General features: G+C 51.7%; 1 protein-coding gene and 1 pseudogene across 1 annotated transcript in view; both read right to left on the bottom strand.

Annotated features, from left to right (window-relative positions):
* Positions 1–8,420, bottom strand: part of TTF2 (transcription termination factor 2) — a 116,668-nt gene extending 108,248 nt beyond the window's left edge. Inside the window, 5 exon segments of the mRNA XM_083171459.1 lie at positions 2,123–2,189; positions 2,276–2,359; positions 4,803–4,914; positions 6,404–6,459; positions 8,264–8,420. Of these exon segments, the coding sequence (XP_083027585.1) occupies positions 2,123–2,189; positions 2,276–2,359; positions 4,803–4,914; positions 6,404–6,431 (291 nt within the window). The 5' untranslated portion in view covers positions 6,432–6,459; positions 8,264–8,420.
* A 15,420-nt stretch (positions 8,421–23,840) lies between these two features.
* On the bottom strand, positions 23,841–23,976 carry LOC146060912 (U2 spliceosomal RNA; annotated as a pseudogene).
* Between the last annotated feature and the right edge of the window lie 2,784 nt (positions 23,977–26,760).

Below are 26,760 nucleotides of genomic sequence, written 5' to 3'. Positions count from 1 at the left end.
GGCCTCCTCCACATAGTCATCATCATCATCTTGATCGTCTTGCTCCCCCTCCTCATCATCTGAATCCTGCATGAGGAGGGGTCGGAGTGCCGCCGGTCTTTTAACTAAAGACCTGCGTCTATCTGCAGGCAATGAACCCTCCCCCTGGGCATCCAATGCTGGGGGGGTTGCACCCGCCGCCGATGAGGACGGCACGGGCTGACGGGGCAGTGCAGCTGAGACTTTATCCACTAGCTGCGCCATCATCTGCACAAGAGATGAGGCCCAAGCAGGCTCCTGAGAGGAGGCCGTAGGCGTGGGCAGTGCCTGCACATTGTAGCAGCTCGCGCATAGGCCGTCTTGTACATAGTCCAGGGGAGATAGGCCCGCATTACAGGCTGTGCATGACAGCAATGCTGGGGCCTCCCCCTTCTTGGACTTGCCCTTGTTGGGCATAATTACTGTAAGTACAGGAGGGCTAAGTACAAAATGACACCAAATACACTGCAGCAGCTGTTGGGTTAATAAGTACACATATACATCAAACATACAAGGCATACAATGCAAATAGAAGGCAAATGGCACTAGGCTCTTGCAGCAGCTATGGCTGGCTGGAGCACTCAGTAACTGTGACCTGTGTCCCGCAGGAGAGGTACAGGGGGGACTTGCCCAAGCCTCCTGGCAGTGAAAGAGTGGAACCCCGGGTGGCACTGGAGCTTCTCCGTGTCCCTCCTCACGTGCAGCCAAGCAGACAGGAAGGGATGTCAGTGGGGGGGAACTCTCTGTGCGCCAAGCACAGTTCCCTGCCTACTGTCCCAGGGGGAGGGGCTGATGTGGGGGAGCCACCTCCCCCTGCTAACAAATAACCCCCAGGGAAGATGTCCTCATGCAGCGCAGGTAAAATGGCGGGGATCCGGCGCGCGCCGGGCGGCCCCGCATACCAGCACTGCTGCCCACAAACTAGTATCCCTGGTGGTCCAGCGGGACGGGCGGCGAGCCGGACGACCGCTTGCTAGCACAGCCGGCGGTCACCCCTCGCCGGCTGTAGCAGCCACTCAATGCGCCTCGCTGCCCTATCGCACACGATCCCGGCGGGGAGCGTGTCTTACTCACAGTGCGTCCCGGCTGTTGTGAAGGGGGCGGGGCGCCTGTGGTTCCCGGGGTCCGGCTGTGGCTGCAGGCTCCCCAGTGCCCGCTGCAGGTCCCCACCCGCGGGTGGCGATGCAGCGCCGGACCCGGGTGTTTGAGCCAGCAGTGCAGGGGTCTATTCAGACCCCCAGCGCTGCTGCTCTGACACTTGATAGTGTAAAAAGAAGAAGAAAAAAAAATATTAAAGTTATTGCTGCTATATAATAGCCCCTCTTTTGGGTGCATCTGGCTCCTGCCAGCACCCTAGAAAAACTGAGGTCCTTGGCCTGGAGGCGGGGTATAGGAGGGGAGGAGCCTGGCTGCCTGGGAGGCAGTTAAAGTTATCCTCTAGGGTGCTGGAGCTCTCTCCCACTATTACCCACTGTAAAGCTGTGGCCCCTGAGGTCTCCCGAAGGAGAAAATATGATGACATCACTGATGAGGTAACACAGGAGGCTCCGCAGTCTGTATGTGAGGGTACAGAGGGCGATGGAAGGGTCAGGGGTATTACCCAGAATCCCCCTGTATCCTGTGATCATAGCTCCACAGGCTGTGCTGCAGGGTGTACGTGAGGGTACAGGGGGCGATGGAAGGGTCGGGGGTATTACCCAGAATCCCCCTGTATCATGTGATCATAGCTGTAATAATATGATGACATCACTGATGAGGTAACACAGGAGGCTCCGCAGTCTGTGCTGTGGGTGTATGTGAGGGTACAGAGGGCGATGGAAGGGTCAGGGGTATTACCCAGAATCCCCCTGTATCATGTGATCATAGCTGTAATAATATGATGACATCACTGATGAGGTAACACAGGAGGCTCCGCAGGTTGTGCTGCAGGGTGTACGTGAGGGTACAGAGGGCGATGGAAGGGTCAGGGGTATTACCCAGAATCCCCCTGTATCATGTGATCATAGCTGTAATAATATGATGACATCACTGATGAGGTAACACAGGAGGCTCCGCAGTCTGTATGTGAGGGTACAGGGGGCGAAGGAAGGGTCGGGGGTATTACCTGCCAGGGGACATGGCCACAGTACTTCTTCCCATCGATCTTACTCTTCATACAGCGGTAGTGCAGGCTGAGGAGACAGTAACGGGAGGTGAGTGTGAGTAGTGAGTGTATACTCACCCCGCTGGCCATCTGTATACTGCAGCCTCTGCTCACCTGTATCCCCCAGTGTCCTGCTTCACCAGCACCTGCAGCTCCACCAGGATATCCCCATGCAGCAGGCAGTACGAGGCTGGGAGACTGGACACAAAGCAAAGGTTACACAGACGTCACCCCCTGCCCCCCACACACCCCTCATTACCTCACCTGTCCCCCACACACACGCCCCCTCATTACCTCCCCTGCCCCCACACACACGCCCCTTCATTACCTCCCCTGCCCTCCACACACACCCCCTCATTACCTCCCCTGCCCCCCACACACCCCGCATTACCTCACCTGTCCCCCACACACACGCCCCCTCATTACCTCCCCTGCCCCCCCACACCCAGCATTACCTCACCTGCCCCCCACACACCCCTCATTACCTCACCTGTCCCCCACACACACGCCCCCTCATTACCTCACCTGCCCCCACACACAGGCCCCCTCATTACCTTACCTGTCCCCCACACACACGCCCCCTCATTACCTCCCCTGCCCCACACACCCCTCATTACCTCACCTGCCCCCACACACAGGCCCCCTCATTACCTCACCTGCCCCCACACACACGCCCCCTCATTACCTCACCTGCCCCCACACACAGGCCCCCTCATTACCTTACCTGTCCCCCACACACACGCCCCCTCATTACCTCCCCTGCCCCCACACACCCCTCATTACCTCACCTGCCCCCACACACAGGCCCCCTCATTACCTCACCTGCCCCCACACACAGGCCCCCTCATTACCTTACCTGTCCCCCACACACACACGCCCCCTCATTACCTCCCCTGCCCCCACACACCCCTCATTACCTCACCTGTCCCCCACACACACGCCCCCTCATTACCTCACCTGCCCCCACACACAGGCCCCCTCATTACCTTACCTGTCCACCACACACACGCCCCCTCATTACCTCACCTGCCCCCACACACCCCTCATTACCTCACCTGCCCCCACACACAGGCCCCCTCATTACCTCACCTGCCCCCACACACAGGCCCCCTCATTACCTCACCTGTCCCCCACACACACGCCCCCTCATTACCTCCCCTGCCCCCACACACCCCTCATTACCTCACCTGCCCCCACACACAGGCCCCCTCATTACCTCACCTGTCCCCCACACACACGCCCCCTCATTACCTCCCCTGCCCCCACACACCCCTCATTACCTCACCTGCCCCCACACACAGGCCCCCTCATTACCTCCTCTGCCCCCACACACAGGCCCCCTCATTACCTCCCCTGCCCCCCACACACCCCGCATTACCTCACCTGTCCCCCACACACAGGCCCCCTCATTACCTCACCTGTCCCCCACACACACGCCCCCTCATTACCCCACCTGTCCCCCCACACACACGCCCCCTCATTACCCCACAAGCGCCCCCTCATTACCTCCCCTGCCCCCACACGCACCCCTCATTACCTCCCCTGCCCCCACACGCGCCAATCATTACCTCCCCTGCCCCCACACACGCGCCCCTCATTACCTCCTCTGTCCCCCACACGCACCCCTCATTACCTCCCCTGCCCCCACACACGCACCCCTCATTACCTCACCTGTCCCCCACACACGCACCCCTCATTACCTCACCTGTCCCCCACACACGCACCCCTCATTACCTCACCTGTCCCCCACACACGCACACCTCATTACCTCCCCTGCCCCCACACACAGGCCCCCTCATTACCTCCCCTGCCCCCCACACACCCCGCATTACCTCACCTGTCCCCCACACACAGGCCCCCTCATTACTCACCTGTCCCCCACACGCCCCCTCATTACCCCACCTGCCCCCACAAGCGCCCCCTCATTACCTCCCCTGCCCCCACACGCACCCCTCATTACCTCCCCTGCCCCCACACGCACCCCTCATTACCTCCCCTGCCCCCACACGCACCCCTCATTACCTCCCCTGCCCCCACATTACCTCACCTGTCCCCCACACACGCACACCTCATTACCTCCCCTGCCCCCACAGACGTGCCCCTCATTACCTCACCTGTCCCCCACACACGCACCCCTCATTACCTCCCCTGCCCCCACACACGTGCCCCTCATTACCTCACCTGTCCCCCACACACGCACCCCTCATTACCTCACCTGTCCCCCACACACGCCCCTCATTACCTCCTCTGCCCCCACACACGCACCCCTTATTACCTCACCTGTCCCCCACACACACCCCTCATTACCTCCCCTGCCCCCACACACGTGCCCCTCATTACCTCACCTGTCCCCCACACACGCCCCTCATTACCTCCTCTGCCCCCACACACGCACCCCTTATTACCTCACCTGTCCCCCACACACACCCCTCATTACCTCACCTGTCCCCCACACACGCACCCCTCATTACCTCACCTGTCCCCCACACACGCCCCTCTACCTCCCCTGCCCCCACACACACGCCCCTCATTACCTCATCTGTCCCCCGACCACCAGACCCGCAGCAGTCCCGGCACCCGCCCCCCAGGCCCAGAACAGTCCCGACACGAATCCCCTGACCCCCAGACCGTGGATACTTACTCTGTGGGTTGGATAAATGGGCAGGGAGTGCGGAGATTGGCTGAACAGATGTAGAAACTCTTCTCCTTGTTGGGCCCTTCCCGGGTTCCAGTCTTTAGAACACACAGACAGCCTGGGAAGGTCACATTGATATAGTCCAGTTACTGTCACACTGCCGCTGAGGTCACCGGGTCTGTTACGGTCACACTGCCGCTGAGGTCACGGTCACACTGCCGCTGAGGTCACTGGGTCTGTTACGGTCACACTGCCGCTGATGTCACGGTCACACTGCCGCTGAGGTCACCGGGTCTGTTACGGTCACACTGCCGCTGAGGTCACGGTCACACTGCCGCTGATGTCACCGGGTCTGTTACGGTCACACTGCCGCTGATGTCACGGTCACACTGCCGCTGAGGTCACCGGGTCTGTTACGGTCACACTGCCGCTGATGTCACGGTCACACTGCCGCTGATGTCACCGGGTCTGTTACGGTCACACTGCCGCTAGGGTCACCGGGTACGTTACGGTCACACTGCCGCTGATGTCACGGTCACACTGCCGCTGAGGTCACCGGGTCTGTCACGGTCACACTGCCGCTGATGTCACGGTCACACTGCCGCTGAGGTCACCGGGTACGTTACGGTCACACTGCCGCTAGGGTCACCGGGTACGTTACGGTCCCACTGCCGCTGATGTCACCGAGTACGTTACGGTCACACTGCCGCTGAGGTCACCGGGTACTTTACGGTCACACTGCCGCTGAGGTCACCGAGTACGTTACGGTCACACTGCCGCTGAGGTCACGATCACACTGCCGCTGATGTCACGGGGTACGTTCCGGTCACACTGCCACTGATGTCACGGTCACACTGCCGCTGAGGTCACCGGGTACGTTACGGTCACACTGCCGCTGAGGTCACTGGGTATGTTACCGTCACACTGCCGCTGAGGTCACTGGGTACGTTACCGTCACACTGCCGCTGGTGTCACCGGGTACGTTACGGTCACACTGCTGCTGATGTCACTGTCACACTGCCGCTGAGGTCACCGGGTATGTTACCGTCACACTGCCGCTGAGGTCACCGGGTATGTTACCGTCACACTGCCGCTGAGGTCACTGGGTACGTTACGGTCACACTGCCGCTGAGGTCACTGGGTACGTTACGGTCACACTGCCGCTGAGGTCACTGGGTATGTTACGGTCACACTGCCGCTGATGTCACTTGGTAGGTTACCGTCACACTGCCGCTGAGGTCACCGGGTACGTTACCGTCACACTGCCGCTGAGGTCACTGGGTATGTTACCGTCACACTGCCGCTGAGGTCACTGGGTATGTTACCGTCACACTGCCGCTGAGGTCACTGGGTATGTTACCGTCACACTGTCGCTGATGTCACTGGGTACGTTACCGTCACACTGCCGCTGAGGTCACTTGGTAGGATACAGTCACACTGCCGCTGATGTCACTGGGTATGTTACCGTCACACTGCCGCTGATGTCACTGGGTATGTTACCGTCACACTGCCGCTGGTGTCACTTGGTAGGATACAGTCACACTGCCGCTGATGTCACATGGCGGCGCTGATGTCACCGGGTACAGCACCAGTATAACACAACTCACCATGGTCTGCACAGCGCACTTTCTCCATGATGTACGGGAGAGGACACTGGAACCGGCTGTAACAAAGCAGAACAGTCACTTTCCCATAGATCCGCTGCAGTAATACGGGCTTTTGGGGGATGGACATAGCGTACATTTGGGGTAAGGGGGTATATACCGCTTGTAACCCCGCTCTGAGCAATCTCCCCTATATAGTGCCGTAGTATGTTACTGGTCCGATATGGCAAGGACATGGTCTACCCTGGGCGATAACAAGGACACGGTTACACCAGTGCTTCCAAACCTGGGTCCTCAATGCACCCAACAGGCCAGGATGTAAGGATTTCCATGAGTCAGTTTCAGTATAACTACACCAGGACTGCTGGGGTGTCTGAGGACCAGGTTTGGGAACCGCTGTGGATACAGAGATTGTACAGCAGTGGTGTGAAACTCATGGCCCTCCAGCTGTTGTGGAACTACACGTCCCAGCATGCCCTGCCACAGATTTTACAGGGGGTGATGGAAGGGTCGGGGGTATTATCTGCCAGGGGACATGGCCACAGTACTTCTTCCCACTCTTCATACAGTGGTAATGCAGGCTGTATACGTCACGTCCCACACGTCCCAGCAGGGCATGCTGGGACGTGTAGTTCCACAACAGTTGGCGGACCATGAGCTTCACACCACTGTTGTTCAGTATATCTGCTCCATGTATGTATATGGCAGCTAACGCCTCCCGCTCATTATCATACAGTAACCGATGTCCGCGGGCCGAGAACGTGCGGTACACTCCACAGCCACCAGGAGGATGAGACTCCAGCATGGCCACATGGGAGAGTAACCGGAATGTGAGGTGTAGCACTGCGGCTGATTCCCCCAAAACACAAGATTTCATGTATGTAGAAGGGACCGTAGCAGGAATCTCCGATCCCTACTGCGATCCCTTCTGTACTGCCGGCCGTCTCTATGGGGGATGCGATGCTGCCCAATGTATCAACATCGTAGTGTATCCCTGGGCAACCACCATTCTGAGATGTTGGGGGAGTTATATTAGAGCGTCAGCTCCTGTGACCGGTCTGTGACATGGGGATATAATGGGGGGGAGCTGGGAGTGAGGGGACCGAGCTATTAGAGCGTCAGCTCCTGTGACATGGGGATATAAGGGGGGAGCTGGGAGTGAGGGGACAGAGCTATTAGAGCGTCAGCTCCTGTGACATGGGGATATAAGGGGGGAGCTGGGAGTGAGGGGACAGAGCTATTAGAGCGTCAGCTCCTGTGACATGGGGATATAAGGGGGGAGCTGGGAGTGAGGGGACAGAGCTATTAGAGCGTCAGCTCCTGTGACATGGGGATATAATGGGGGAGTGAGGGGACAGAGCTATTAGTGTGTCAGCTCCTGTGACATGGGGATATAATGGGGGGGAGCTGGGAGTGAGGGGACAGAGCTATTAGTGTCAGCTCCTGTGACATGGGGATATAATGGGGGAGTGAGAGAACAGCGCTATTAGAGCGTCAGCTCCAGAGACCGGTCTGTCACATGGTGATATAATGGGGGAGTTGCTCAGTCTGTCCCTATCCCCCATACTCCTCCCCTGGGTACCACAAATCCCAGCATCCCACCCCCATACTCCTCCCCTGGGTACCACAAGTTCCAGCACCCCCCCTTCCCCCCCATACTCCTCCCCTGGGGTACCACAAGACCCAGCACCCAGCCCCCCTACTCCTCCCCTGGGGTACCACAGGTCCCAGCCCCCATACTCCTCCCCTGGGGTACCACAGGTCCCAGCACCCCAGCCCCCATACTCCTCCCCTGGGGTACCACAGGTCCCAGCACCCCCGGGCACTGCACAGAGCACATACCCGGCAGCAGCACTCTCTCACCTCTCAGTCAGGATCCTGATTCCTGGTCTCGCAGCAGCACGCCGGTGACGTCACATATCTATCGGCCAATCAGCTGCTGGCACTGGCCCAGTCAACGAATTCAAACGAGCTGGAGAAGTTTTAGCAAAGGGCGGATCCGTTTCACTCATGAGCCCGTAAAGCAGCCTATCACAGCGCCGTATACGCGTCATAGCCAATAGGTTATAGGGCCCGCCTTCCCGGTGTCACCATTTTCCAATTAAAAACTTTTTCCGTCTCTCTGACTCCGCCCCTTTGACTGACACACAAATTGTCCAATAAACTGTTGGAGGCGAGTAAGAAAAAGAGAGAGAACATTGTTCGCGGCGGATCTGTCTCCTGCTGGGGCCATAGAAATACTGACAAGGACGCCATTTTTAACTAGATCGTTGCCTGGATCCCTGTAGAATATTTCTTCAAGATAATGGCGCGCATGTAAGGGACATGCAGTATTCTCAGTGATTTTTAAGGCTCATATGCCAAAATTGATGGGCTATTGGAATTAAATGAGATTGTGGGGTCTATGTACTAAGGCAGTGATAGACAACTCCAGTCCTTGAGAGCTACCACCAGTTTACATTTTCCAGACAACCCAGCTGCTGCACAGGTGCACTCATTACTCACTGACACATTTTACAAGATCCACAGGTGGAGCTAATTACTTCACTTGTGAGGAGACCTGGAAAACATGCACTGTTGGTAGCTCTCGAGGACTGGAGTTGGCTACCCTAGTACTAAGGCATACCTCCCAACATTCAGACCCTCTCCAGGAGGGACACACAATGCTCTGTTTCTGGACTTTCCTCTCAATTTAGGACAGGGTTGCCGACCCTCCCGGAATTTCCGGGAGTCTCCCGAAAATCGGGGCTCCCTCCCGGCCCCCCGGAAGGGTGGGCAACCCTCCCGGATTCAGGGGGGACCCCCGCTGTCCCCCGGATCGCGGCATTAAAATGCCGCAATCCTCGGGTCTCAGAGGAGGGGGCGGGGCTAAAATGACACAATCGCGTCATTTTAGCCCCGCCCCTCCTCGGAGATCACTGAATTAGCTTGTTTAACCGCATGGGGGCGGGGCTTAGTGATGTCACGCTTAAGCCCCGCCCCCTGAGCGGCTACTGAATCTCTCAGCTCCGGGCTTCTCCCGGAGAGGAGAAGAAGAAAGTCGGCAACCCTGATTTAGGATTGCTGACATCTGTGGTGAAACACCTTCCTTATCAATTAACCTGTTTAAAACAGGTGCTGGCCATCATACATTACCGGGGAAGTCCAGGAACAGAGCATTGTGTCTAGGGTTGCAACCTCTCCCAGATTTCCGGGATTCTCCCATTTTGGGTGGCAACCCTCAAGGAGGCTTTTCCAGTCTCCCGGAATCCGGGTTTCTCCAGGAATCTGGGTATCTGAAAAAGCCTCCATCCTATCCCCAGTAGCAAGTACCGTCACCGCATCCCCGTCTGCGGCTGCCTCCGCAGCCTGACGCTCGCGAGAGGATGATGTCATCATCTCACGAGTCTTTGTCCTGCAGGCCCGCCGCCGCTCGCCCACCGCACCGCTATGGTTTCCCGCCTCCGCTGTGTGTGCTGCTCTGCAGCCGGACACGCTGCGCCAGCATCATCTGCACTGACTGCGGGCGGACTCCTCTCTGCTGCTGCTGCTCAGAATATGGCAGATCCCCTTACCCAGCCAGCCAGCCATTATTAGGCACAGTACTGTAAATAAGGTTAAGCAATGTGTACATATAGGGTCCGGTGCCTTCACAAATAAAGTCAATGTACAGTAGCAGGAGAAGGTGCCGCACTCGGTAGGAATGAAATAATACTCAATGAGCCATAGATTCAATGAGCCATAGAAGTGGACAACGTTTCAGTTGAAAAAAGTTGTTTAATACAACTGAAACAATGTCCACTTCTATTGCTCATTGAGTATTTATTTCATTCCTACCGAGTGCCGCACCTTCTCCTGTGGATAGTATTAGGATTTGGAGGCCCACCTTGTGTTTGTGTATTGGATTATGGGATACAATGGTGTATCTGTATGCACCATCGATTGTTAAATGTTATATGTGTGTGAGTTGTAAGTTTGTAATATTTTGATGTTTTTTAAATGAATATGGTAACATGTGTTAAATATAAAGGGGCCCAGATTACCCTGGTTAATGGGTTTATTGTGAATTTCGTGTGTATATTGAGGGGCGGTTTACGCAGAACCTGTACAGAGCTATAATGCGTGAATAGGAATATATAACTGGAGATAAATATGGCCGTGCGTTCCACCTGTGTTAATGGGTGGAACGCAGGTCAGCTGATGTAGAGCAGAAGCTCCTGGTCCTGGATGACACGCAGGACAGAGCTACTTCCGCCGCAGTGAAACGCACGCCGGAATGGCTGTGCTTGATCGCGGCTGTAATGTGAGGCGCGGCGGTGACAGTAACATTATGCGGATTAAGTAAGTTATTGTATGCATTGTTGGCTGTATGGTAGTATGTGTATACTGCTCTGCTCTGCAATATGTTTAAGGGTGTGTTTCCCTGATTGGTAGCTCCATGGTGGGTGGGACTGGTGTTCCCTTAAATATTGGCACATGTTGTTGGGATTTACCTGTGTGTCTTTGAACGAGGCGGTCATGATTAAGGCCACGCTCCGTGGCCGAAACGTCGACCTAACTATGTGCTTGTAAAAAGCTTTTCCTGCTGTGTGGATTAAAACCCTTACTGGAAAGATTGAAGCCCTGGTGAGTGCCATTATTACTATTGGACTGTGTTTGTGACCTTATGTCATGAACCATCATTTGGGCACCCCCGCACCTGGATCATGAGGGGGTAGACACCCCAAAATTCCTAAATACAGCCCAGAGACACAGACACCCTCTTAGCTGAATTCATAGACTGCAACCTCCTGGGAGCTGTGCCTCTCACACTAATGGAGCTATCCACAGGACTGTGTGTTCTATAGTAATAAAATGTGACTTTATTAGATACCAGTTGTTTCGGGAAGTAGTCCCGTGTTCTTATAAGTGTTGTGCCTATCAGGGCATATACCCCTGAGACTGATAGATGTCTGTCTCCGTAATGTACTGTTTATTGCATGTGTGCAATTTCCTGCCATCCAGTGTGTGAGTGATACATGGGAAAGCCAGGACTGACCCCCCCTCTCCCCCTGCGCTCACAACCCCCCTGCACAGGAAGCAGCAATCAGCTGAGGGGGCTGTGACATCACAAATGACTACAAGGGGTTAACATGGCTCATTATACAATCCCAAAGTGGACATTTTCCTTATCAGCATAATTACCTGGCCTTTGTTCTAAGGGCAGTCATTGCAGACTACATGTCTCCAAAACCCCAGGGGGTCTCCACATAGCTCTGAGACACCTTCTAAAGAGCAGGATTGAAATCCCTCCAATCAGGACACTCCGTGAGGTCACCAGGGGAGCGGAGCATTCTGGGAGGATGGAAGTTTTGAAGAGGGCACGCACCAGGGGTGGGGGTTGTTGTTGAGTTTGAGAGACTGCAGAGAGAGGCGGCTGCCAGGAACCAAGCCTGTCCGCCTGGTGCTGGTAGATGGGGACACAGCCAAGCATACTGCCCCCACCAGAGCATCACAGGTGCCTGGCTTAAGTGTGCCAGCAGGAGCTGGGTGACTTTTCCAGGGTGCCCTACTCCCAGGAGTAGTGATTGGCGCAGGCCAAGATCAGCAGGACACCATCATCGCCCTCCCAGCAACCAACATCCAGCAGACGCAAGTATTCCCTGAGGTGGATATTCCCGGTATTGGGGCAGGGGTTCTTGCTTTGTGTGGTTCTAGTCATATTGGTCTATTCATAACTGTGTTTAATGTTAATGCTACCTGTATATATATGTACATAGTGTGGTTACGGTTTACATGTTTATTTAGTCTCTATGTAATAAAGGTTCCGTTGGACCTTGCTATTGCGTGCTTTCTGTGTGATCGCAGAATCGTGTGTGGCCCCAGGACCCGTGCAAAGCTCTAAACGCTGCCTTTCTCAAGGCGGAAAATACATGAGGCAAAAGTAATGCACATTATGAGCCTGGGGTCGTCACACCTTACTAAAAAGGTATCACTGATGTGCAATCCCAGGCGGATGTTCTTGTAACTGAGTGTGCCAGCCCTATCCAGGATATATATATATGTAGGAGTTGGGGGGGGGGGGGTGCGGCAGCTTCACTTATAGCTCTGTTCGGCGGGTGCCCGCAATGCGCTGTAGAACTGCTGCTGTTCTGACAAGGGCCTGTGACAGTGGTGGATGAATTACCGGAGGAGCATAATACGGGCTCAAGCCCGATCAAATTTACCTATGAAAAAAGTAGGTGTACTGTAAAGTTCTTAGATGTTAAAATGACCTTAACAACTTGTTATATGCATCTAGTTGTCACCCCAAGGGGACAATTTGCGGTTTACCCAGGTCCCAACTCATGAGCGTAAAATGTATTAATTCCAATATTGAACAAGCTGAAGTACAAATGTCTGAGCTGGTAGACAAATTTATCAAAAGGGGTGTCACGAACCCACCGGTCGCCTGCTCCGATACATCAATCTGAGCAGCTCCGGCCATGACTGGGGTTCACTTTGGACACTCGGGTCCCCTCTTTGAGGTACACTGCAACCAGCCAAAGCCTGATTTTAGCGATTTGAAACTGCGCAAGGAGCGGCTTGGCTCGCACCTGACCACACAATGCAATATAAAAATGGTAACACGCTCTCCGTGGACTTACAGCTGAGAATTATGAGAATTATATGATTTATTCCTAGAAATACTACAGAGCTTTAAGTGATAAAAATGGTTACAAGTTATTAAAATGATTTTAAAAGTACACACAAGATAAATGCAATTCAGAAATAAAATAAAAGGGGAAAAAATGACAGAACGGTATCTTACACCCAAGAACTCATTCTGTAGTGGGCGGGGGGGTTCCACCTGAATCAAACGGGTCGCTTCCAGCCAGCTTGCTGATCCCCCAGAAGTACCACTGGGTATTCAAAGGTACAGAGGTTTTATCTGCAGCCTCCCTCATCCCTCCCACCCTTGGGATTTTTAACCATTCTCTTGCTGATCCTAGGGAAGGTCCATAGATATAGGATCTTTCCCATGAAGGATTTGTCCCTGCTTTGAAGTAGATTTTATACATTCCTCAAGTGGTAATTTAGTGGAGGGCCAGAGCAACTTTGGCCTGTTGGCCGGACACTATTGCTCTTCCCCCCAATGTGGTTTATGAGGGGTTTCCGATCTTATCTGACATCCTAACTTCAGAGGATTTCTACAGATGGTCAAACTGAGGGAATACAGGCCTCAAACTCAAACCAGGGTCACCTGCAGTTTACACACATAATACAAGACATGTCCTGATTCCAAACATAATGCTCACAGGAAACATAACTTTACAACAATATCAGACATACATTGATCGAACAGATAATCATAACAGGAGGCATACGTTAATTTGATCGATCACCTGATCTGATCGTTACAAGGGGTTACAACAAAAATGCGCTACTTAGTGCCAAAGAACAGGTTCAGACATTAGACAGAGTCATGGTTAAAACCCAAGATAAAACAGGTTACGCTAGAGAACCAGAGTGTTGTACCCTGGGTCAGCACCTACACCAATTATAGCCCAGATATCACTAAAATAGTGAAGAAACATTGGGCCTTGGTAAAATCAGATCCCGATTTAAAATGATCTAAAACTATTTTGCCATGTTACAAAAGATCAAAAAATTTACGTAACATGTTAGTAAAAACATACACTCCTGTAGAAAAAACTAGTGTGGGCAAAAAAGTTTTAGGATGTATAAGGTGCACATGCATAACTTGTAAATTTCTCATCCTGGGTACTTTGTTTTACCACCCCCAGTCAGGAAAACCGCTGGAAATCAGACATACTTTAAATTGCAATTCAAAACTTGTAGTATATCAAATCCTGTGTCCTTGCGGAAAGAGTTACATAGGAAAAACGGAGCACGCTTTTAAAGAGCGCATGAGCGCGCACCGTTGAGCCATCAAGGCAACCCTATTGACTGGTTCCAGTCCCCAACCAGTGGCCCGTCATTTTGCACAGATGAGCCACAGTTTAACTAGCATCAAATACCGCATGATTGATCATGTAGAGGCATCTATTAGGGGTGGCAATAGAGGTTTGCGCCTATTGCAACTAGAAAGCAAATGGATTATGTATCTGGTTACCCTAGACCCTCGTGGTTTAAATGAAGCCTCAGGAGTAGGAGTTCTTCTAGCCCCCCCCCCCCCCCTACCGCGATTTTCAGACCCAAGCCCCCTCCCGCGATTCATGGCACCCCCTGCGGACCCCCTCCCGTGATTTGCGTCCCCCCGCGATCCCCCCTCCTGCGATTCGCGGGCCTCCCGCGATTCTCGGCCCCCCGCAATTCACGGCACCCCCGCACCCCCCTCCCACGATTCACCCCCCTCCCACGCCCCCTCCCGCGATTCGCAGACCCCCTCCCGCGATTCACTCCCGCGATTCACGGCACCTCCCGCACCCCCCTCCAGCGATTTGCGACCCCCCCCCGCGACCCCGCTCCAGCATTTCACATACCCCCGTGAGAATGGGGGATCCTGTACCGCCACAAGCAGGTGCCGCCCCTAGGTGGGAAATCCGGCCCTAGCTGCCGCGCTGCAGGTTCCCCCACTGTCAGAAGTGTCCCCACGGTCCTCTGCACCAGCGCCACAACTTTTATCAATGTCTTGCACACATACCACTATTATACAGACTCCTGCTCTCATGCACCCCCTTACTCCCTCCCAGTGGGAGGAGACGCTCACCCACTGCCAGGAGCTGCATACTGTCCCCCACCCTCTTCCAGTTCTAGGGATGCCCATCAACCATCAATGATTTCAAATCATCAATGGTTTATGGCCGATGTTGAATACTTTTGCCATCGATGTGGGAGGACCAGATGGTTTCCCTACATCAATGGCAAAGGAGAACCGATCAAGTTTCAAATTTTTTTAAGGTGCCGGGACACGGAGCATAGCTCCGCCACCCCCCCCCCTCCCCACCCGGAAGTCCCGCCACCGAGTTCTGATTGACCCACGGCCTATTCAGTTAGATATAATGGATGACCATCGATAGCTACAACAATCGATGGTTATCCAAGTAATATGTTACTACTATCGATGGCAGGGTGCAAAATTGCCATCAATGCCAACCATCGATGATGTCTGCACCAATCCCCATACCTACTCTGCAACAGCCAAAAACCTTTACTACCCCTCATGCCCACACACCTCTATCACTGCCCTGCCTCCTATTCTCCTGCCCCGAAACTTCCGCCAGTGGGGACCCGCTCACCCTGTGTTGCCCACATACCCCTATCATGCCTCATAGCCAAGCCTCCTGCTCTCATGCTCTCATGCACCAGTAGAAAGAGACACTGACTCAGGGCCACCATCCTGTACTCCTGTGCTGCCATGCTGGACCCCCATCCACTGGCAGAAGCTGCACAGTGTCCCCCACCCTCCTCTTTAGTCCCCCTTATGCCCACACACCCCTATCACTACCCAGCTTCCTGTTTTCCTGTGTCATGACCTCCACCAGTGGGGAGCCGCTGACTCAAAAACACCCTACTAAACTACACCCTACTATTTCACAGTGGGGTTGGCATTCAGTTTCTTGTAGACAAGGGCATCAGAAAGTTGGTTTTAAAGCTCTTGGCGATACTTTGTGATATTTAGACAACAATGCCCCGCCTTTATCGGCGGGTCTGATTACTATATCCTCATACTTACTCAAGGCACTCAGCGCTTGTGTTTCAGGCCTAGTCAGATTCTTTTTCATCTTGGCTGGTGCCGACGAGAATTCTAAATTCTTGTTAGTAATCAGTAATTAGACCCGCCGATAAAGGCGGGGCAATTGTTGTCCAAGATATCACAAAGTATCGCCAAGAGCTTCAAAACCAACTTTCTGATGCCCTCGTCTACAAGAAACTGAATGCCAACCCCACTGAAATATCAACAGGAACTGCTCAACATCCTTTTCAAAGCCGTTCAAGATGGGAAGATCTCCTCTAAGATGCTGAAAGCAGTTTACAGGGAACACCTGGTTGTCCCTGTACTCTATTCTTTACCCAAAGTACATAAAGACCCTTATATTATATCGGCACGAGACTCATTGTATCAAACTGTTGCCCAACTGTTGGACCACTTACTGCAACCCTTGCTACATCTTAAACCATCCTTTTTAAAAGATACCACCAGCTTCTTACAATTGCTGGACCAAGTAGATGTGGTACCTGAGGGAACCATCATGGTTTGCCTTGATGTATGCAGCTTGTACACCTCCATCCCACATGCTGTTGGGGTGGAGGTGGTACACAGGTTTATTGCCCAGTTTCTGAATCCCAATGTTTTTGATCATAAGTTATTCGTAGAGTTACTTACTCTTACGTTACAGCGCAATTATTTTTTATTCGACGGTGGGTACTACCTGCAGCTAAGAGGGTGTGCCATGGGGTCTCCTGTGGCCCCCTCTTATGCTAATATCTTCATGTTCTTTGAGGAGGAAATTAGATTTTTTTCAGATCCTGCCGTTAGGGATCACTTGCTCCTGTTCACCCGCTACATTGATGATATTTTCGTCTTGTGGACGGGTGGACAGGAGGCGTTGCTTAAACTCATCACCGATATTAATACCGGTACTTCTACCATCTAGTATAAGGCATCTTTCAGTAGTGTTAAGACCCACTTCCTTGATGTTGCAGTATCCATTAAAAACAACAAAATTAGCACAGATGTTTTTTTCAAGGACGTCGATAGGAACACTTTTTTGATGGGCTCAAGTCACCACCCACCAGCCCTCAAACGGGGCTTGCCATGCTCGCAGATGATGCAGGTTGCCCGCATCATCAGCATCCCTTCTGAAGTTGAAGCTCGACTGGATATGTTAGTCTCCAAATTTGTGGCACGAGGCTACAACCTCAATATGCTTACATTACAAAAAGAAGAAGTTCTGCAAATGTCTAAAACAGAACTGCTCACCCCTAGGGTCCAAAACCCGGCAGCTGTACTACCCTGGTCCAGTTCATTCTCCACGGCCAGCGTGGTGATCAGACACGCCACGAATGCCCTCTGGCCAATTGTTAAAACCGATCCTGATTTATCAGGACTGAAGTCAGTTAGACCTTTGGCAGCCTTTTGTAGAGGCCCCAATCTCAGGGCCATCTAGTAAAGGCTGACATCACTGGTATGGGAATTCCTAAGCCACCCAATACCTACTGTATACCAAAGCAACCGGGTGCTACAGTTGCTTGTCATGCAAAACTTGTAAACACCTTATTGTGTGTAAACAATTCAAACATCCACATGGGTCCAAAATGTATGACATCAGGCAGGTGCTCACCTGCAGGATGTCTTATGTGGTGTACATCATTGTTTGTCCATGCGGGCTCTATTACATAGGGCAAACTACCCGCACTTTTAGAGAAAGAATGGTGGCTCACCGGTTGGCCATCAACCTGTCCCTCCGGAGCAGGGAGGTGGACCAACCGGTGGCTCGCCATTTCAAGAAATGTGGTCATCCCATCTCCGCTCTGAAATATTTTATGATTGATCATATAGCCGAAACCCTGCAGGGTGGAGACAGGTCAAAAAAATTATTAAATAGAGAATCAGAGTGGATTTTTCGGTTGGGGACCATCTATCCTGATGGCCTCAATGAGAAGATAAATTGGAACAGTTTGGTCTGAGGACCTTGCTGAGTCCCTTCATTCTGTGGTTCATTGTTTATTCTCCAGTCTGTTATGCATTGTATGTGACTGTTATTTTTGTGCCATTTTTAATGTAATTGTTTTTATTCACCATGTCTTTTTTCACTTTTGTTTTTTTAGGCTGGCTACCTGCTAGAGATCAAGAAGCCCAGACACAAGCACCATGTCGGCACTGTGACATGTTGCCTGGCTCCTGTGTCGACCATGACACCAGGCGGCGTGTCCCAACCCAGAGGCACGCTGTGGGTAGATGGGGACCGGGTTCTAGGACCATGCCATTGGCCATTCGGTGATGAGGGTCTGGAGCTGGATCCAGGACGGTAAGCAGCCTTTGTTTTATTGTTACTCCTGGCCCGGGGTACCTGCACACAGTCGCAGCAGACCTATGCTCCGTCCGGCTGTGTGGAACGCTGCACATCCTGTATTGTGGAGCGCAAGCTGTTGGTTGCCTAGCAACCTGTCACTTGCGCCGCACACAGGAAACAGTGAGCTGACTGCTTCCGGCGGACAGAGGCACGCTGACGATGTGTCTGCAGGGAATCCCTGGTCAGGTAAGTATAAATTGTTTGATTGTATTGCACTTCACTGCTGTAGGTTGGGGCTGAAGACGGGGCTGATACCCCGAAACGTTCCCCTCGTACCTCAATACTCAATACACTTTTTTGCTTTCTCCTTGTGTGCCGTTTATTCCCACTGCTGTGGGAGTGTTTGGATTACTATATATATATATATAATGTGTGTGTGTACACATATATATATATATATATATATATACACACACACATCTATAATATACACACATATATATATTATACATGTGTGCAGGCGCGGATACAGAGGGGGGTGAAGTGGGCGATTCCCCCCCCCCCCTAGGAAGTCTATATCTGCCCCTGAAAGTCTGCGCAGCGCACAAGTTTACAGCTGACCGGGAGTAGCCGCCCCAGCCCCGTGCGGAGTGTCAGCCAGGGAGCCGCAGCACATCAACGTCCGGCTGGGTGTCAGTCAGACAACTGCAGCACGCAATCTTCCGGGAGCCCGGAGCGGTCAGTGAGTGTCAGTGGCTGGGTGGCAGATAGACAGCCACAGCACATGAGTTCCCGGCGACCCAGAGCGTCCAGCCCTGTGTGACGAATGTCAGCAAGCCTTTCATCACTAGGAGGCTGACTGCTGTGCTCCGTGTATTGTATGGGGGGCATCTCCGGGATCTGCGAGCAACTGGTTAAGTCAGTGGTTCCCAAACTGTGCGCCGTGGCTCCCTGGGGTGCCTCGGGACACATGCAGAGGTGCCCTGGGTTGGTAGTCCAGGACCAACTCAAATTATTATATATTATTATAAATAATTAAAATTCTTATACTCTAGGGTGCCGTGATTAAAAAAAGATTGGGAACCCCTGGGTTAAGTGCAACTGTTCTATAAGTTGTCGTCGGTCAGGAAGGAAGGGGAGGAGTCAGACTGGATGGGGGAGGGGCAAAATTAAACAGTAAAACGCCCCCCCCCCCTAGAAGAAAAGTCTGGATCCGCCCCTGCATGTGTGTGTGTATATATATATATGTGTGTGTGTGTGTGTGTGTGTGTGTGTGTGTATATTATACATGCATATACATCCAGTATATATACACATTATCCATGTTTGTAGATTACCTACATTTTACCTGGTAATAATATTGCATTGGTGGGCAGGCTGGCACAGTGTGGCTGGGCTGGGCAGGGCAGCTGGAAGGCAGGAGGAGTGACGGGCGTGCAGGAGGTCGGGCAGCCGGATGACAGCGCTAGCAAGAAGTGCGTCTGATGGTGGCTGGGGGGGGTTTCGGGTTAGAGCGGAGAGGCTACGGGGGGAAGGGGGGGAATAGAGTGGAGAGGCTGCGGTGGGATGGAGGAGCCGGGAGACTGGAAAAGGCTCCGGTAGGGTTGCCACCCAAAACAGGAGAATCCTGGAAATCTGGGAGGGGTGGCAACCCTATGCAGGGGGCCGTACGTACTTATGAACCCTCTCCCAAAGGAGAAGGGCCCCGTTACTCCCCTAACCCCTCTCAGCCATAAGGCTGAAGAGAGGGAAAAAAGTGATCGGTGGGTCCTCGCCGCTGCTTAGAGAGACCCTCTTTGCTCAACCCCCGGAAGGGTTAGGACGGTGGTCCTCTGCACCCAAAGATTTGGAGAGACCTGCATTAGGTTTCCCTCCGCTTTGCAGCTCGGGTCGCCCTCGAGGGACCGAAGCTCTCCCCAAAAGGATGAGAGCTTTGGTTCATTGGGGAGTGGATGGCCCATAAGGGTCAACCACACAACCCAAAAAAAGTTACACACTACAGAACACAGAAAACTTGAAAAGTGAAGAAAGAGGAGAAATAAATAATAAAGATACCCCACCCAGAAGGCCGGGGTGGGGGTGGGAAAAACTGTCCTACCCCAGCCAAAAGGCCCAGGGTAAGGACGTGTAGCCTAACCTGGAGGGTTTAATCACAGTGCAAGTGCCATACTTGTGCATGGTGATGGGGATCACCCGTGCAGGTTCTGGCACCCCCGAGTTTCCCCACAGTGCAACCTCGGGCTCCAGGCAGCCAGCCAGCCAGCCAGTCAGCGTCCGACCAAGTGTTTCTCTGCTCCCATCATAGGGCACTTTCCAGGCCCTGGCATGGCAATGGATACTCCACTGGGCTTTTCGAGTGACTTCCTTAGGGGTTTGTCACACGCCGCAGTGCGGCAATATGGTGCGCACAGTACTCACCCGTCCGTGTCTGCCGCCGGCTGGCATGTGTCCGGTGGAGTCCTCGGTCAGGCTGGCGGCAGCAGGTCATGGCGGCTCAGGATGCTGGCTCTGAATAGATTGTTGGAGACGTGGCAGTCTGACTGTGTGTTGGTAGGTGCTGGGAGGCCGGCGCAGGTCTGTGTCTTTCCCTCCTCCTCTGTCCAGATGGCCAATGGCAGCAACCCCCTTGCCATAAAGGGGATCTGCCTAGGCTATCCTGGGTCAGTGCAAAGTCAGTGCAAAAAGCAAATTTGGTAATGCCATTCGGCCTATGTAATGCTCCCGCTGTCTTTCAACAGTTTGTTAATGATATCTTCAGAGACTTGTTATACACTTCCGTGGTTGTTTATCTGGACGATATTCTTTATTTTTTCTCCCAACATTCTTCTTCATAAAAAGACAGTAAAGGAAGTTCTACAGCGTCGTCAGAATCAACTGTTCTGCAAATTGGGAAAAATGTGTCTTTGAGGTTTCTTACATTCCATTCCTTGGTCACATCCTATCCAGCACTGGGTTAGAAATGGACCCCTTGAAAGTAAAGGCCATTCTAGACTGGACAGCACCCAAAACCCGTAAAGGGATACAGAGATTACTGGGGTTCTCCAACTACTAACGCCGCTTCATTTGAAACTTCTCTACCATAGCGGCGCCACTCACAGCCCTCACCCGAAAGGGGGCAGATCCAAGTCACTGGTCCCCTGAAGCCATCAATGCCTTCCAGCTATTGAAACAAGCCTTTGTGACTGCTCCCATTCTTCAACAGCTGGAGGTAGATGAGCCTTTTTTCCTGGAGGTTGACGCATCCTCTGAAGGTGTTGGAGCCATCTTGTCACAGAAAGGAGAAAACTAAGAACTGCGTCCCTGTGCATACTTCTCCAAGAAACTCATTCTTCTCATTTCGTCGGTCATCCTGGAATTCGGTAAGACCCTGGAGTTTCTGATACGGTCTTATTGGTGGCCTACCATCCAAACTGGTGTAACCAACGTTGTCTCTTCCTGTATCAAATGTGCACAGCATAAAACTCCTCGTACTTCTCCAGCTGGAGCTCTCTTGCCTCTTCCCGTGCCCATAGAACCCTGGACCTATTTGTCCATGGACTTTATATCTGAATTGCCACCTTGAAATGGACATTTGGGTGGTGGTTGATAGGTTTTCGAAAATGGTCCATTTCTACCCACTAAAAACTCTCTCATCAGCACCAGTCCTTGTGCAAGTCTTCATCAATACCATCTTCAAGCTCCACTGTCTCCCCAAGGAGATTGTTTTCGATAGAGGAGTACAATTCGTTGCTAGATTCTGGAAATCATTATGTTCTGCTGTTCAGGTGAAACTCAATTTTTCTACTGCTTACCATCCTCAAACCAACGGTCAAACTGAGCGTGTCAACCAAGATTTGGAAACCTTCGTCCGTCTTTTTGTAGCTTCTTCACAAGAGGACTGGTTTGACTTACTACCCTGGGCAGAGTTTGCTCATAAAAATCCTATCACTTCTCTTCAGGAACAACTCAATTTTTCACCGTCTTTGGCAAACATCCCAGAGCTCCAGAATTCACAAGTTTACCAACAGCTGAGATACCGGCAGTAACCTCTTCCTTGCACCATTTTTCCAAAATCTGGTCCCAGGTCCACAAGTCTCTTCTTAAAGCCTCTGTTCATTACAAAAGATTTGCCGATAAGAGGAGAAGGGCAGTACCAAATCTAAAGGTAGGGGACATAGTCTGCTTGTCAACTCGGAACCTACCACTTCCATCAATGAAGTTGGCCCCACGTTTTATAGGACCATATCCGATAATTCAGGTCATCAATCCTGTGGCTTATCGCTTGAGATTCCCATCCTCCATGAAAATCTTAAATTCTTTTCATATTTCTCTGTTGAAACCGTTGAGGCTAAATATGTATCAGAGACGGGTACCTAAACCTCCAACCATCAATACAGAAAGAAAAACTGAATTCGAGGTCAAGAGAATTCTGGACTGTCGTTATCGCAATGATCGTCGACAGTTCTTGGTTGAATGGTCGGGTTATGGTCCTCAAGTGAACTCCTGGGTAGAGGAGACTGATCTACATGCTCTAAAACAGGTTAAACTATTATTTTGCAGAAATCCACTTAAAAGATGTAAGTGTCTGGAGGCCACCCAGAAAGGAGAGGTTATTGTCACACGCCGCCATGCGGCAACATGGCGGGCATGTGTCCGGTGGAGTCCTTGGTCGGGCTGGTGGCAGCAGGTCATGGCGGCTCAGGATGCTGGCTCTGAAAAGCTTGTTGGAGGCGTGGCAGTCTGACTGTGTGTTGGTAGGTGCTCAGAGGCTGGTACCATCATCTTGGAAAAGGGCAAAACCATGATTGGCCAGGTCTGGGTCTTTCCCTCCTCCTCTGTCCAGGTGGCCAATGGCAGCAAACCCCTTGACATAAAGGGGATCTGCCTAGGCTATCCTGAGTCAGTACAGAGTCTCTTTGGAGGACACAGCTCTGGGAAGATCCTGACTCCTGCTAGTGCCTCTGCTCACTGTGTCCTGCCTGTCAGTAGTCCCTGCTGGCCTCTGACCTCATCTCAGCCTCTTCCTGGTATCTGGTCCATTGATCCACCTCCATTTCCGGGTAGCCACTGGACCATCACGGTACCCTCCGGTTCCACCTCCTGATCCAGATCCTATCTTCAATCATCCAATCTTCAATCATCCAATCTTCAATCATCCAATCTTCAATCATCCAATTGTCCAATCATTCAATCGTCCAATCAATCTTCAAACACCAATTCCAATATTTATGCAAAGACTTGTTTCTCAGGTCTTTCCAAGGTTATTGCAAAGACGTATTATTTATGATTTGTGACTGCTCATCTAAGAAGTATCTGATTCAAGTTCATGTCATTTATATATATGAGTTCTTTCATTAAACCTGCTCGTTTTACACTTACATCTTCTGGTCAATCATCCATTCCTGTGCACCACACAATACCATCTAATCCACCACCTGTGACAGGGTTGAGGCCCCCTCAGAAGAGCAATCTACTCAGTCTCAGTGTTTCTCCCATCCCAAGGTTAGGTTACTCAGCCAGACTTTTCCCCACTCCCAAGCATGAGGGATTCCATCCCCTCCGACCATCAGAGCAGTTACTCAGTCCAGTCTTTCTCTATTCTTCTGCCAGGGGCCAGTACATACCCACTGATCAGAACAGATACTGCACATGATCTTAGCCAAAAGGCAGAGAAGCGATGATTGCCAGCACCTGTGGGGAGCTACAGTAGGTAAGTGATAAGAAAGGTGTCACCACAGGTGCTGGCAATCATACATTACCAGGGAAGCCCAGGAGCAGAGCATTGTGTCCTCCTGGAGAGGGGCATGCTGGGAGGTATGGATAATGTATGATTGCCAGCACCTGTGGGGAGCTAGGTAACTGATAAGAAAGGTGTCACCACAGGTGCTGGCAATCATACATTACAGGGAAGCCCAGGAGCAGAGCATTGTGTCCTCCTGGAGAGGGTCATGCTGGGAGGTATGGATAATGTATGATTGCCAGCACCTGTGGGGAGCTAGGTAACTGATAAGAAAGGTGTCACCAAAGGTGCTGGCAATCCTACATTACCAGGGAACCCCAGGAACAGAGCATTGTGTCCTCCTGGAGAGGGGCATGCTGGGAGGTATGGATAATGTAGGATTGCCAGCACCTGTGGGGAGCTAGGTAACTGATAAGAAAGGTGTCACCACAGGTGCTGGCAATCATACATTACCAGGGAAGCCCAGGAACAGAGCATTGTGTCCTCCTGGAGAGGGGCATGCTGGGAGGTATGGATAATGTATGATTACCAGCACCTGTGGGGAGCTAGGTAACTGATAATAAAGGTGTTTCTCCACAGGTGCTGGCAATCCTACATTACCAGGGAAGCCCAGGAACAGAGCATTGTGTCCTCCTGGAGAGGGGCATGCTGGGAGGTATGTAACGCTATTGAGTGTATACACTAGACCAGTGGTAGCCAACCCTAGCCCTCGAGCGCTACCAACAGTTTACATTTTCCAGACAACCTAGCTGCTGCACTCATTAATCACTGACACATTTTAAAAGATACACGGAGCTAATTAGCTCACTTGTGATTCTGTGAGGAGACCTGCAAAACATGCACTGTTGGTAGCTCTCGAGGACTAGGGTTGGCTGCCCCAGCACTAGACGATACTGTGAACAATATCACTCAGTAGCCTGTTTCTAGTGTGTATGGGGCTTTAATGGTGGGTACACACTGGTAGGGTGGGGGTGACATTGTACATCCTTCTATCTATCTAGGGTCCATCAATAAAACCTATGCCCTGGGCACTGTGTAATTAGTTACAGTAATTAATTACAGCAGCTGATGGATTCCCCCGGGGCTGTGTAATTATCCCCGATTACTGGCACTTATCAGGGATTACGCCTGGTAATCAGATGACCAGCCCTTACAGGCACGTTTCCATGATAATATATGGGCCTGGATCCGTATCCCAGATGCCATGTGTTATTGCCTGAGAATGCCCAGGCATCAGGCTAATACCATACCTCCCAACATGACCCATGCCAGGAGGGACAGATTACTCTGCTTCTGCTCTTAATGTATGATTGCCATCACCTGTATTTAACAGGTTAACTAATAAGAAAGGTGTTTCTCCACAGGTGATGGCAATTATTAATTAAGAGGAAAGTGCAGGAGCAGAGCACTGTGTCCTCCTGGAGAGGGTCATGTTGGGAAGTATGTAATACTGTAACAACAGCCTGTTTCTCCCAGACAAAGGAGTAGTCCTACCAGCTGTCCTCATACTGGGCAGAACTGTGTGGCATGCAGTACCTCACACTGACCAGAGGGGGGAGACAGACGCTTAGGATTGGAGAACACTCAGTATTATACTACTACAGCAGTGTATGGAGGGGGGTGCCCCCTTATAATTCACAGACAGTTGGGGTCTCGACATATATATATATATATATATATATATATATATATATATATATATATATATATACACAGTGGTCGAAGTGGGGCGGTATACGGGGGTATGGCATACCCCCACTTTAATCTGAAGATAAAAAAAAAAAAGTTTTTTCCCCCCTCAGGATGCTCTCTGATCACTCAGCAGCACATATTGTGCTTTTGTAATACCCCTGTACAACGGGGCAGTCTGGCAGGGGACGTTGATGGACAGGGGGGTGTCCGAAGGTGCGCACTATATTCACTCTTTACTTTTCCATACCCCCACTTCAAAATTTCCATACCCCCACTTCAAAATTTCCACTTCGACCACTGTATATATATATATATATATATATGAACAGACAGAAGGCTGCACTCTGAGGCAGACGTATCTTGATGCAAAAAGGTGCTTTAATGGGCCACGTTTCGGGGCAACCTTCCCTTTCTCCCTTTGGCTTGAGAAAGGGACGGTTGCGTTGCCCATTAAAGCACCTTTTTGCATCAGGATACGTCTGCCTCAGAGTGCCGCCTTCTGTCTGTCCCTGTGTGCCTGAGGTTGCTCTCTGGAGTTGGGAAGGCACCTGAGCCTTTACACCACAGGTTCACCGCTGGAGTGCCGGTTTTATCCACATGATATATATCTATATGGATAGAAAACAGAATCAGAGTGTGCCGCTGTTGTATAGCTCCACCACCAGATATAAAAACTGTAATAATTACAGACAAATGACAATTCGACGATTTAATATAAATTTGTATAAAACAATTTAAAAAACTTTTTACGTGTGAGCCATATTTAATGCATGAGCTGTGTAATATGTAGCATGTGAGTTGTGCAATGTTACATGTCATATGTCCATACCTCCCAGCATGCCCCTCTCTAGGAGGACACAATGCTCCACTCCTGCACTTCCATCTTAATGTATGATTACCATCCCCTGTGTTGAAACACCGATCTCATCAATTAACCTGCTCAACACAGATGATGGTAATCATACATGAAGAGGGAAGTCCAGGAGCGGAGCATTGTGTCCTCCCGGAGAGGGGCATGCTGGGAGGTATGG

Source organism: Crinia signifera, chromosome 2 (genome assembly GCF_055691185.1).
Source record: "Crinia signifera chromosome 2, ASM5569118v1, whole genome shotgun sequence".
NCBI classification, from domain to species: Eukaryota; Metazoa; Chordata; class Amphibia; order Anura; family Myobatrachidae; genus Crinia; species Crinia signifera.
Note: the sequence above shows the minus strand (reverse complement) of the source record. Positions and strands in the feature narration are given on the sequence as shown.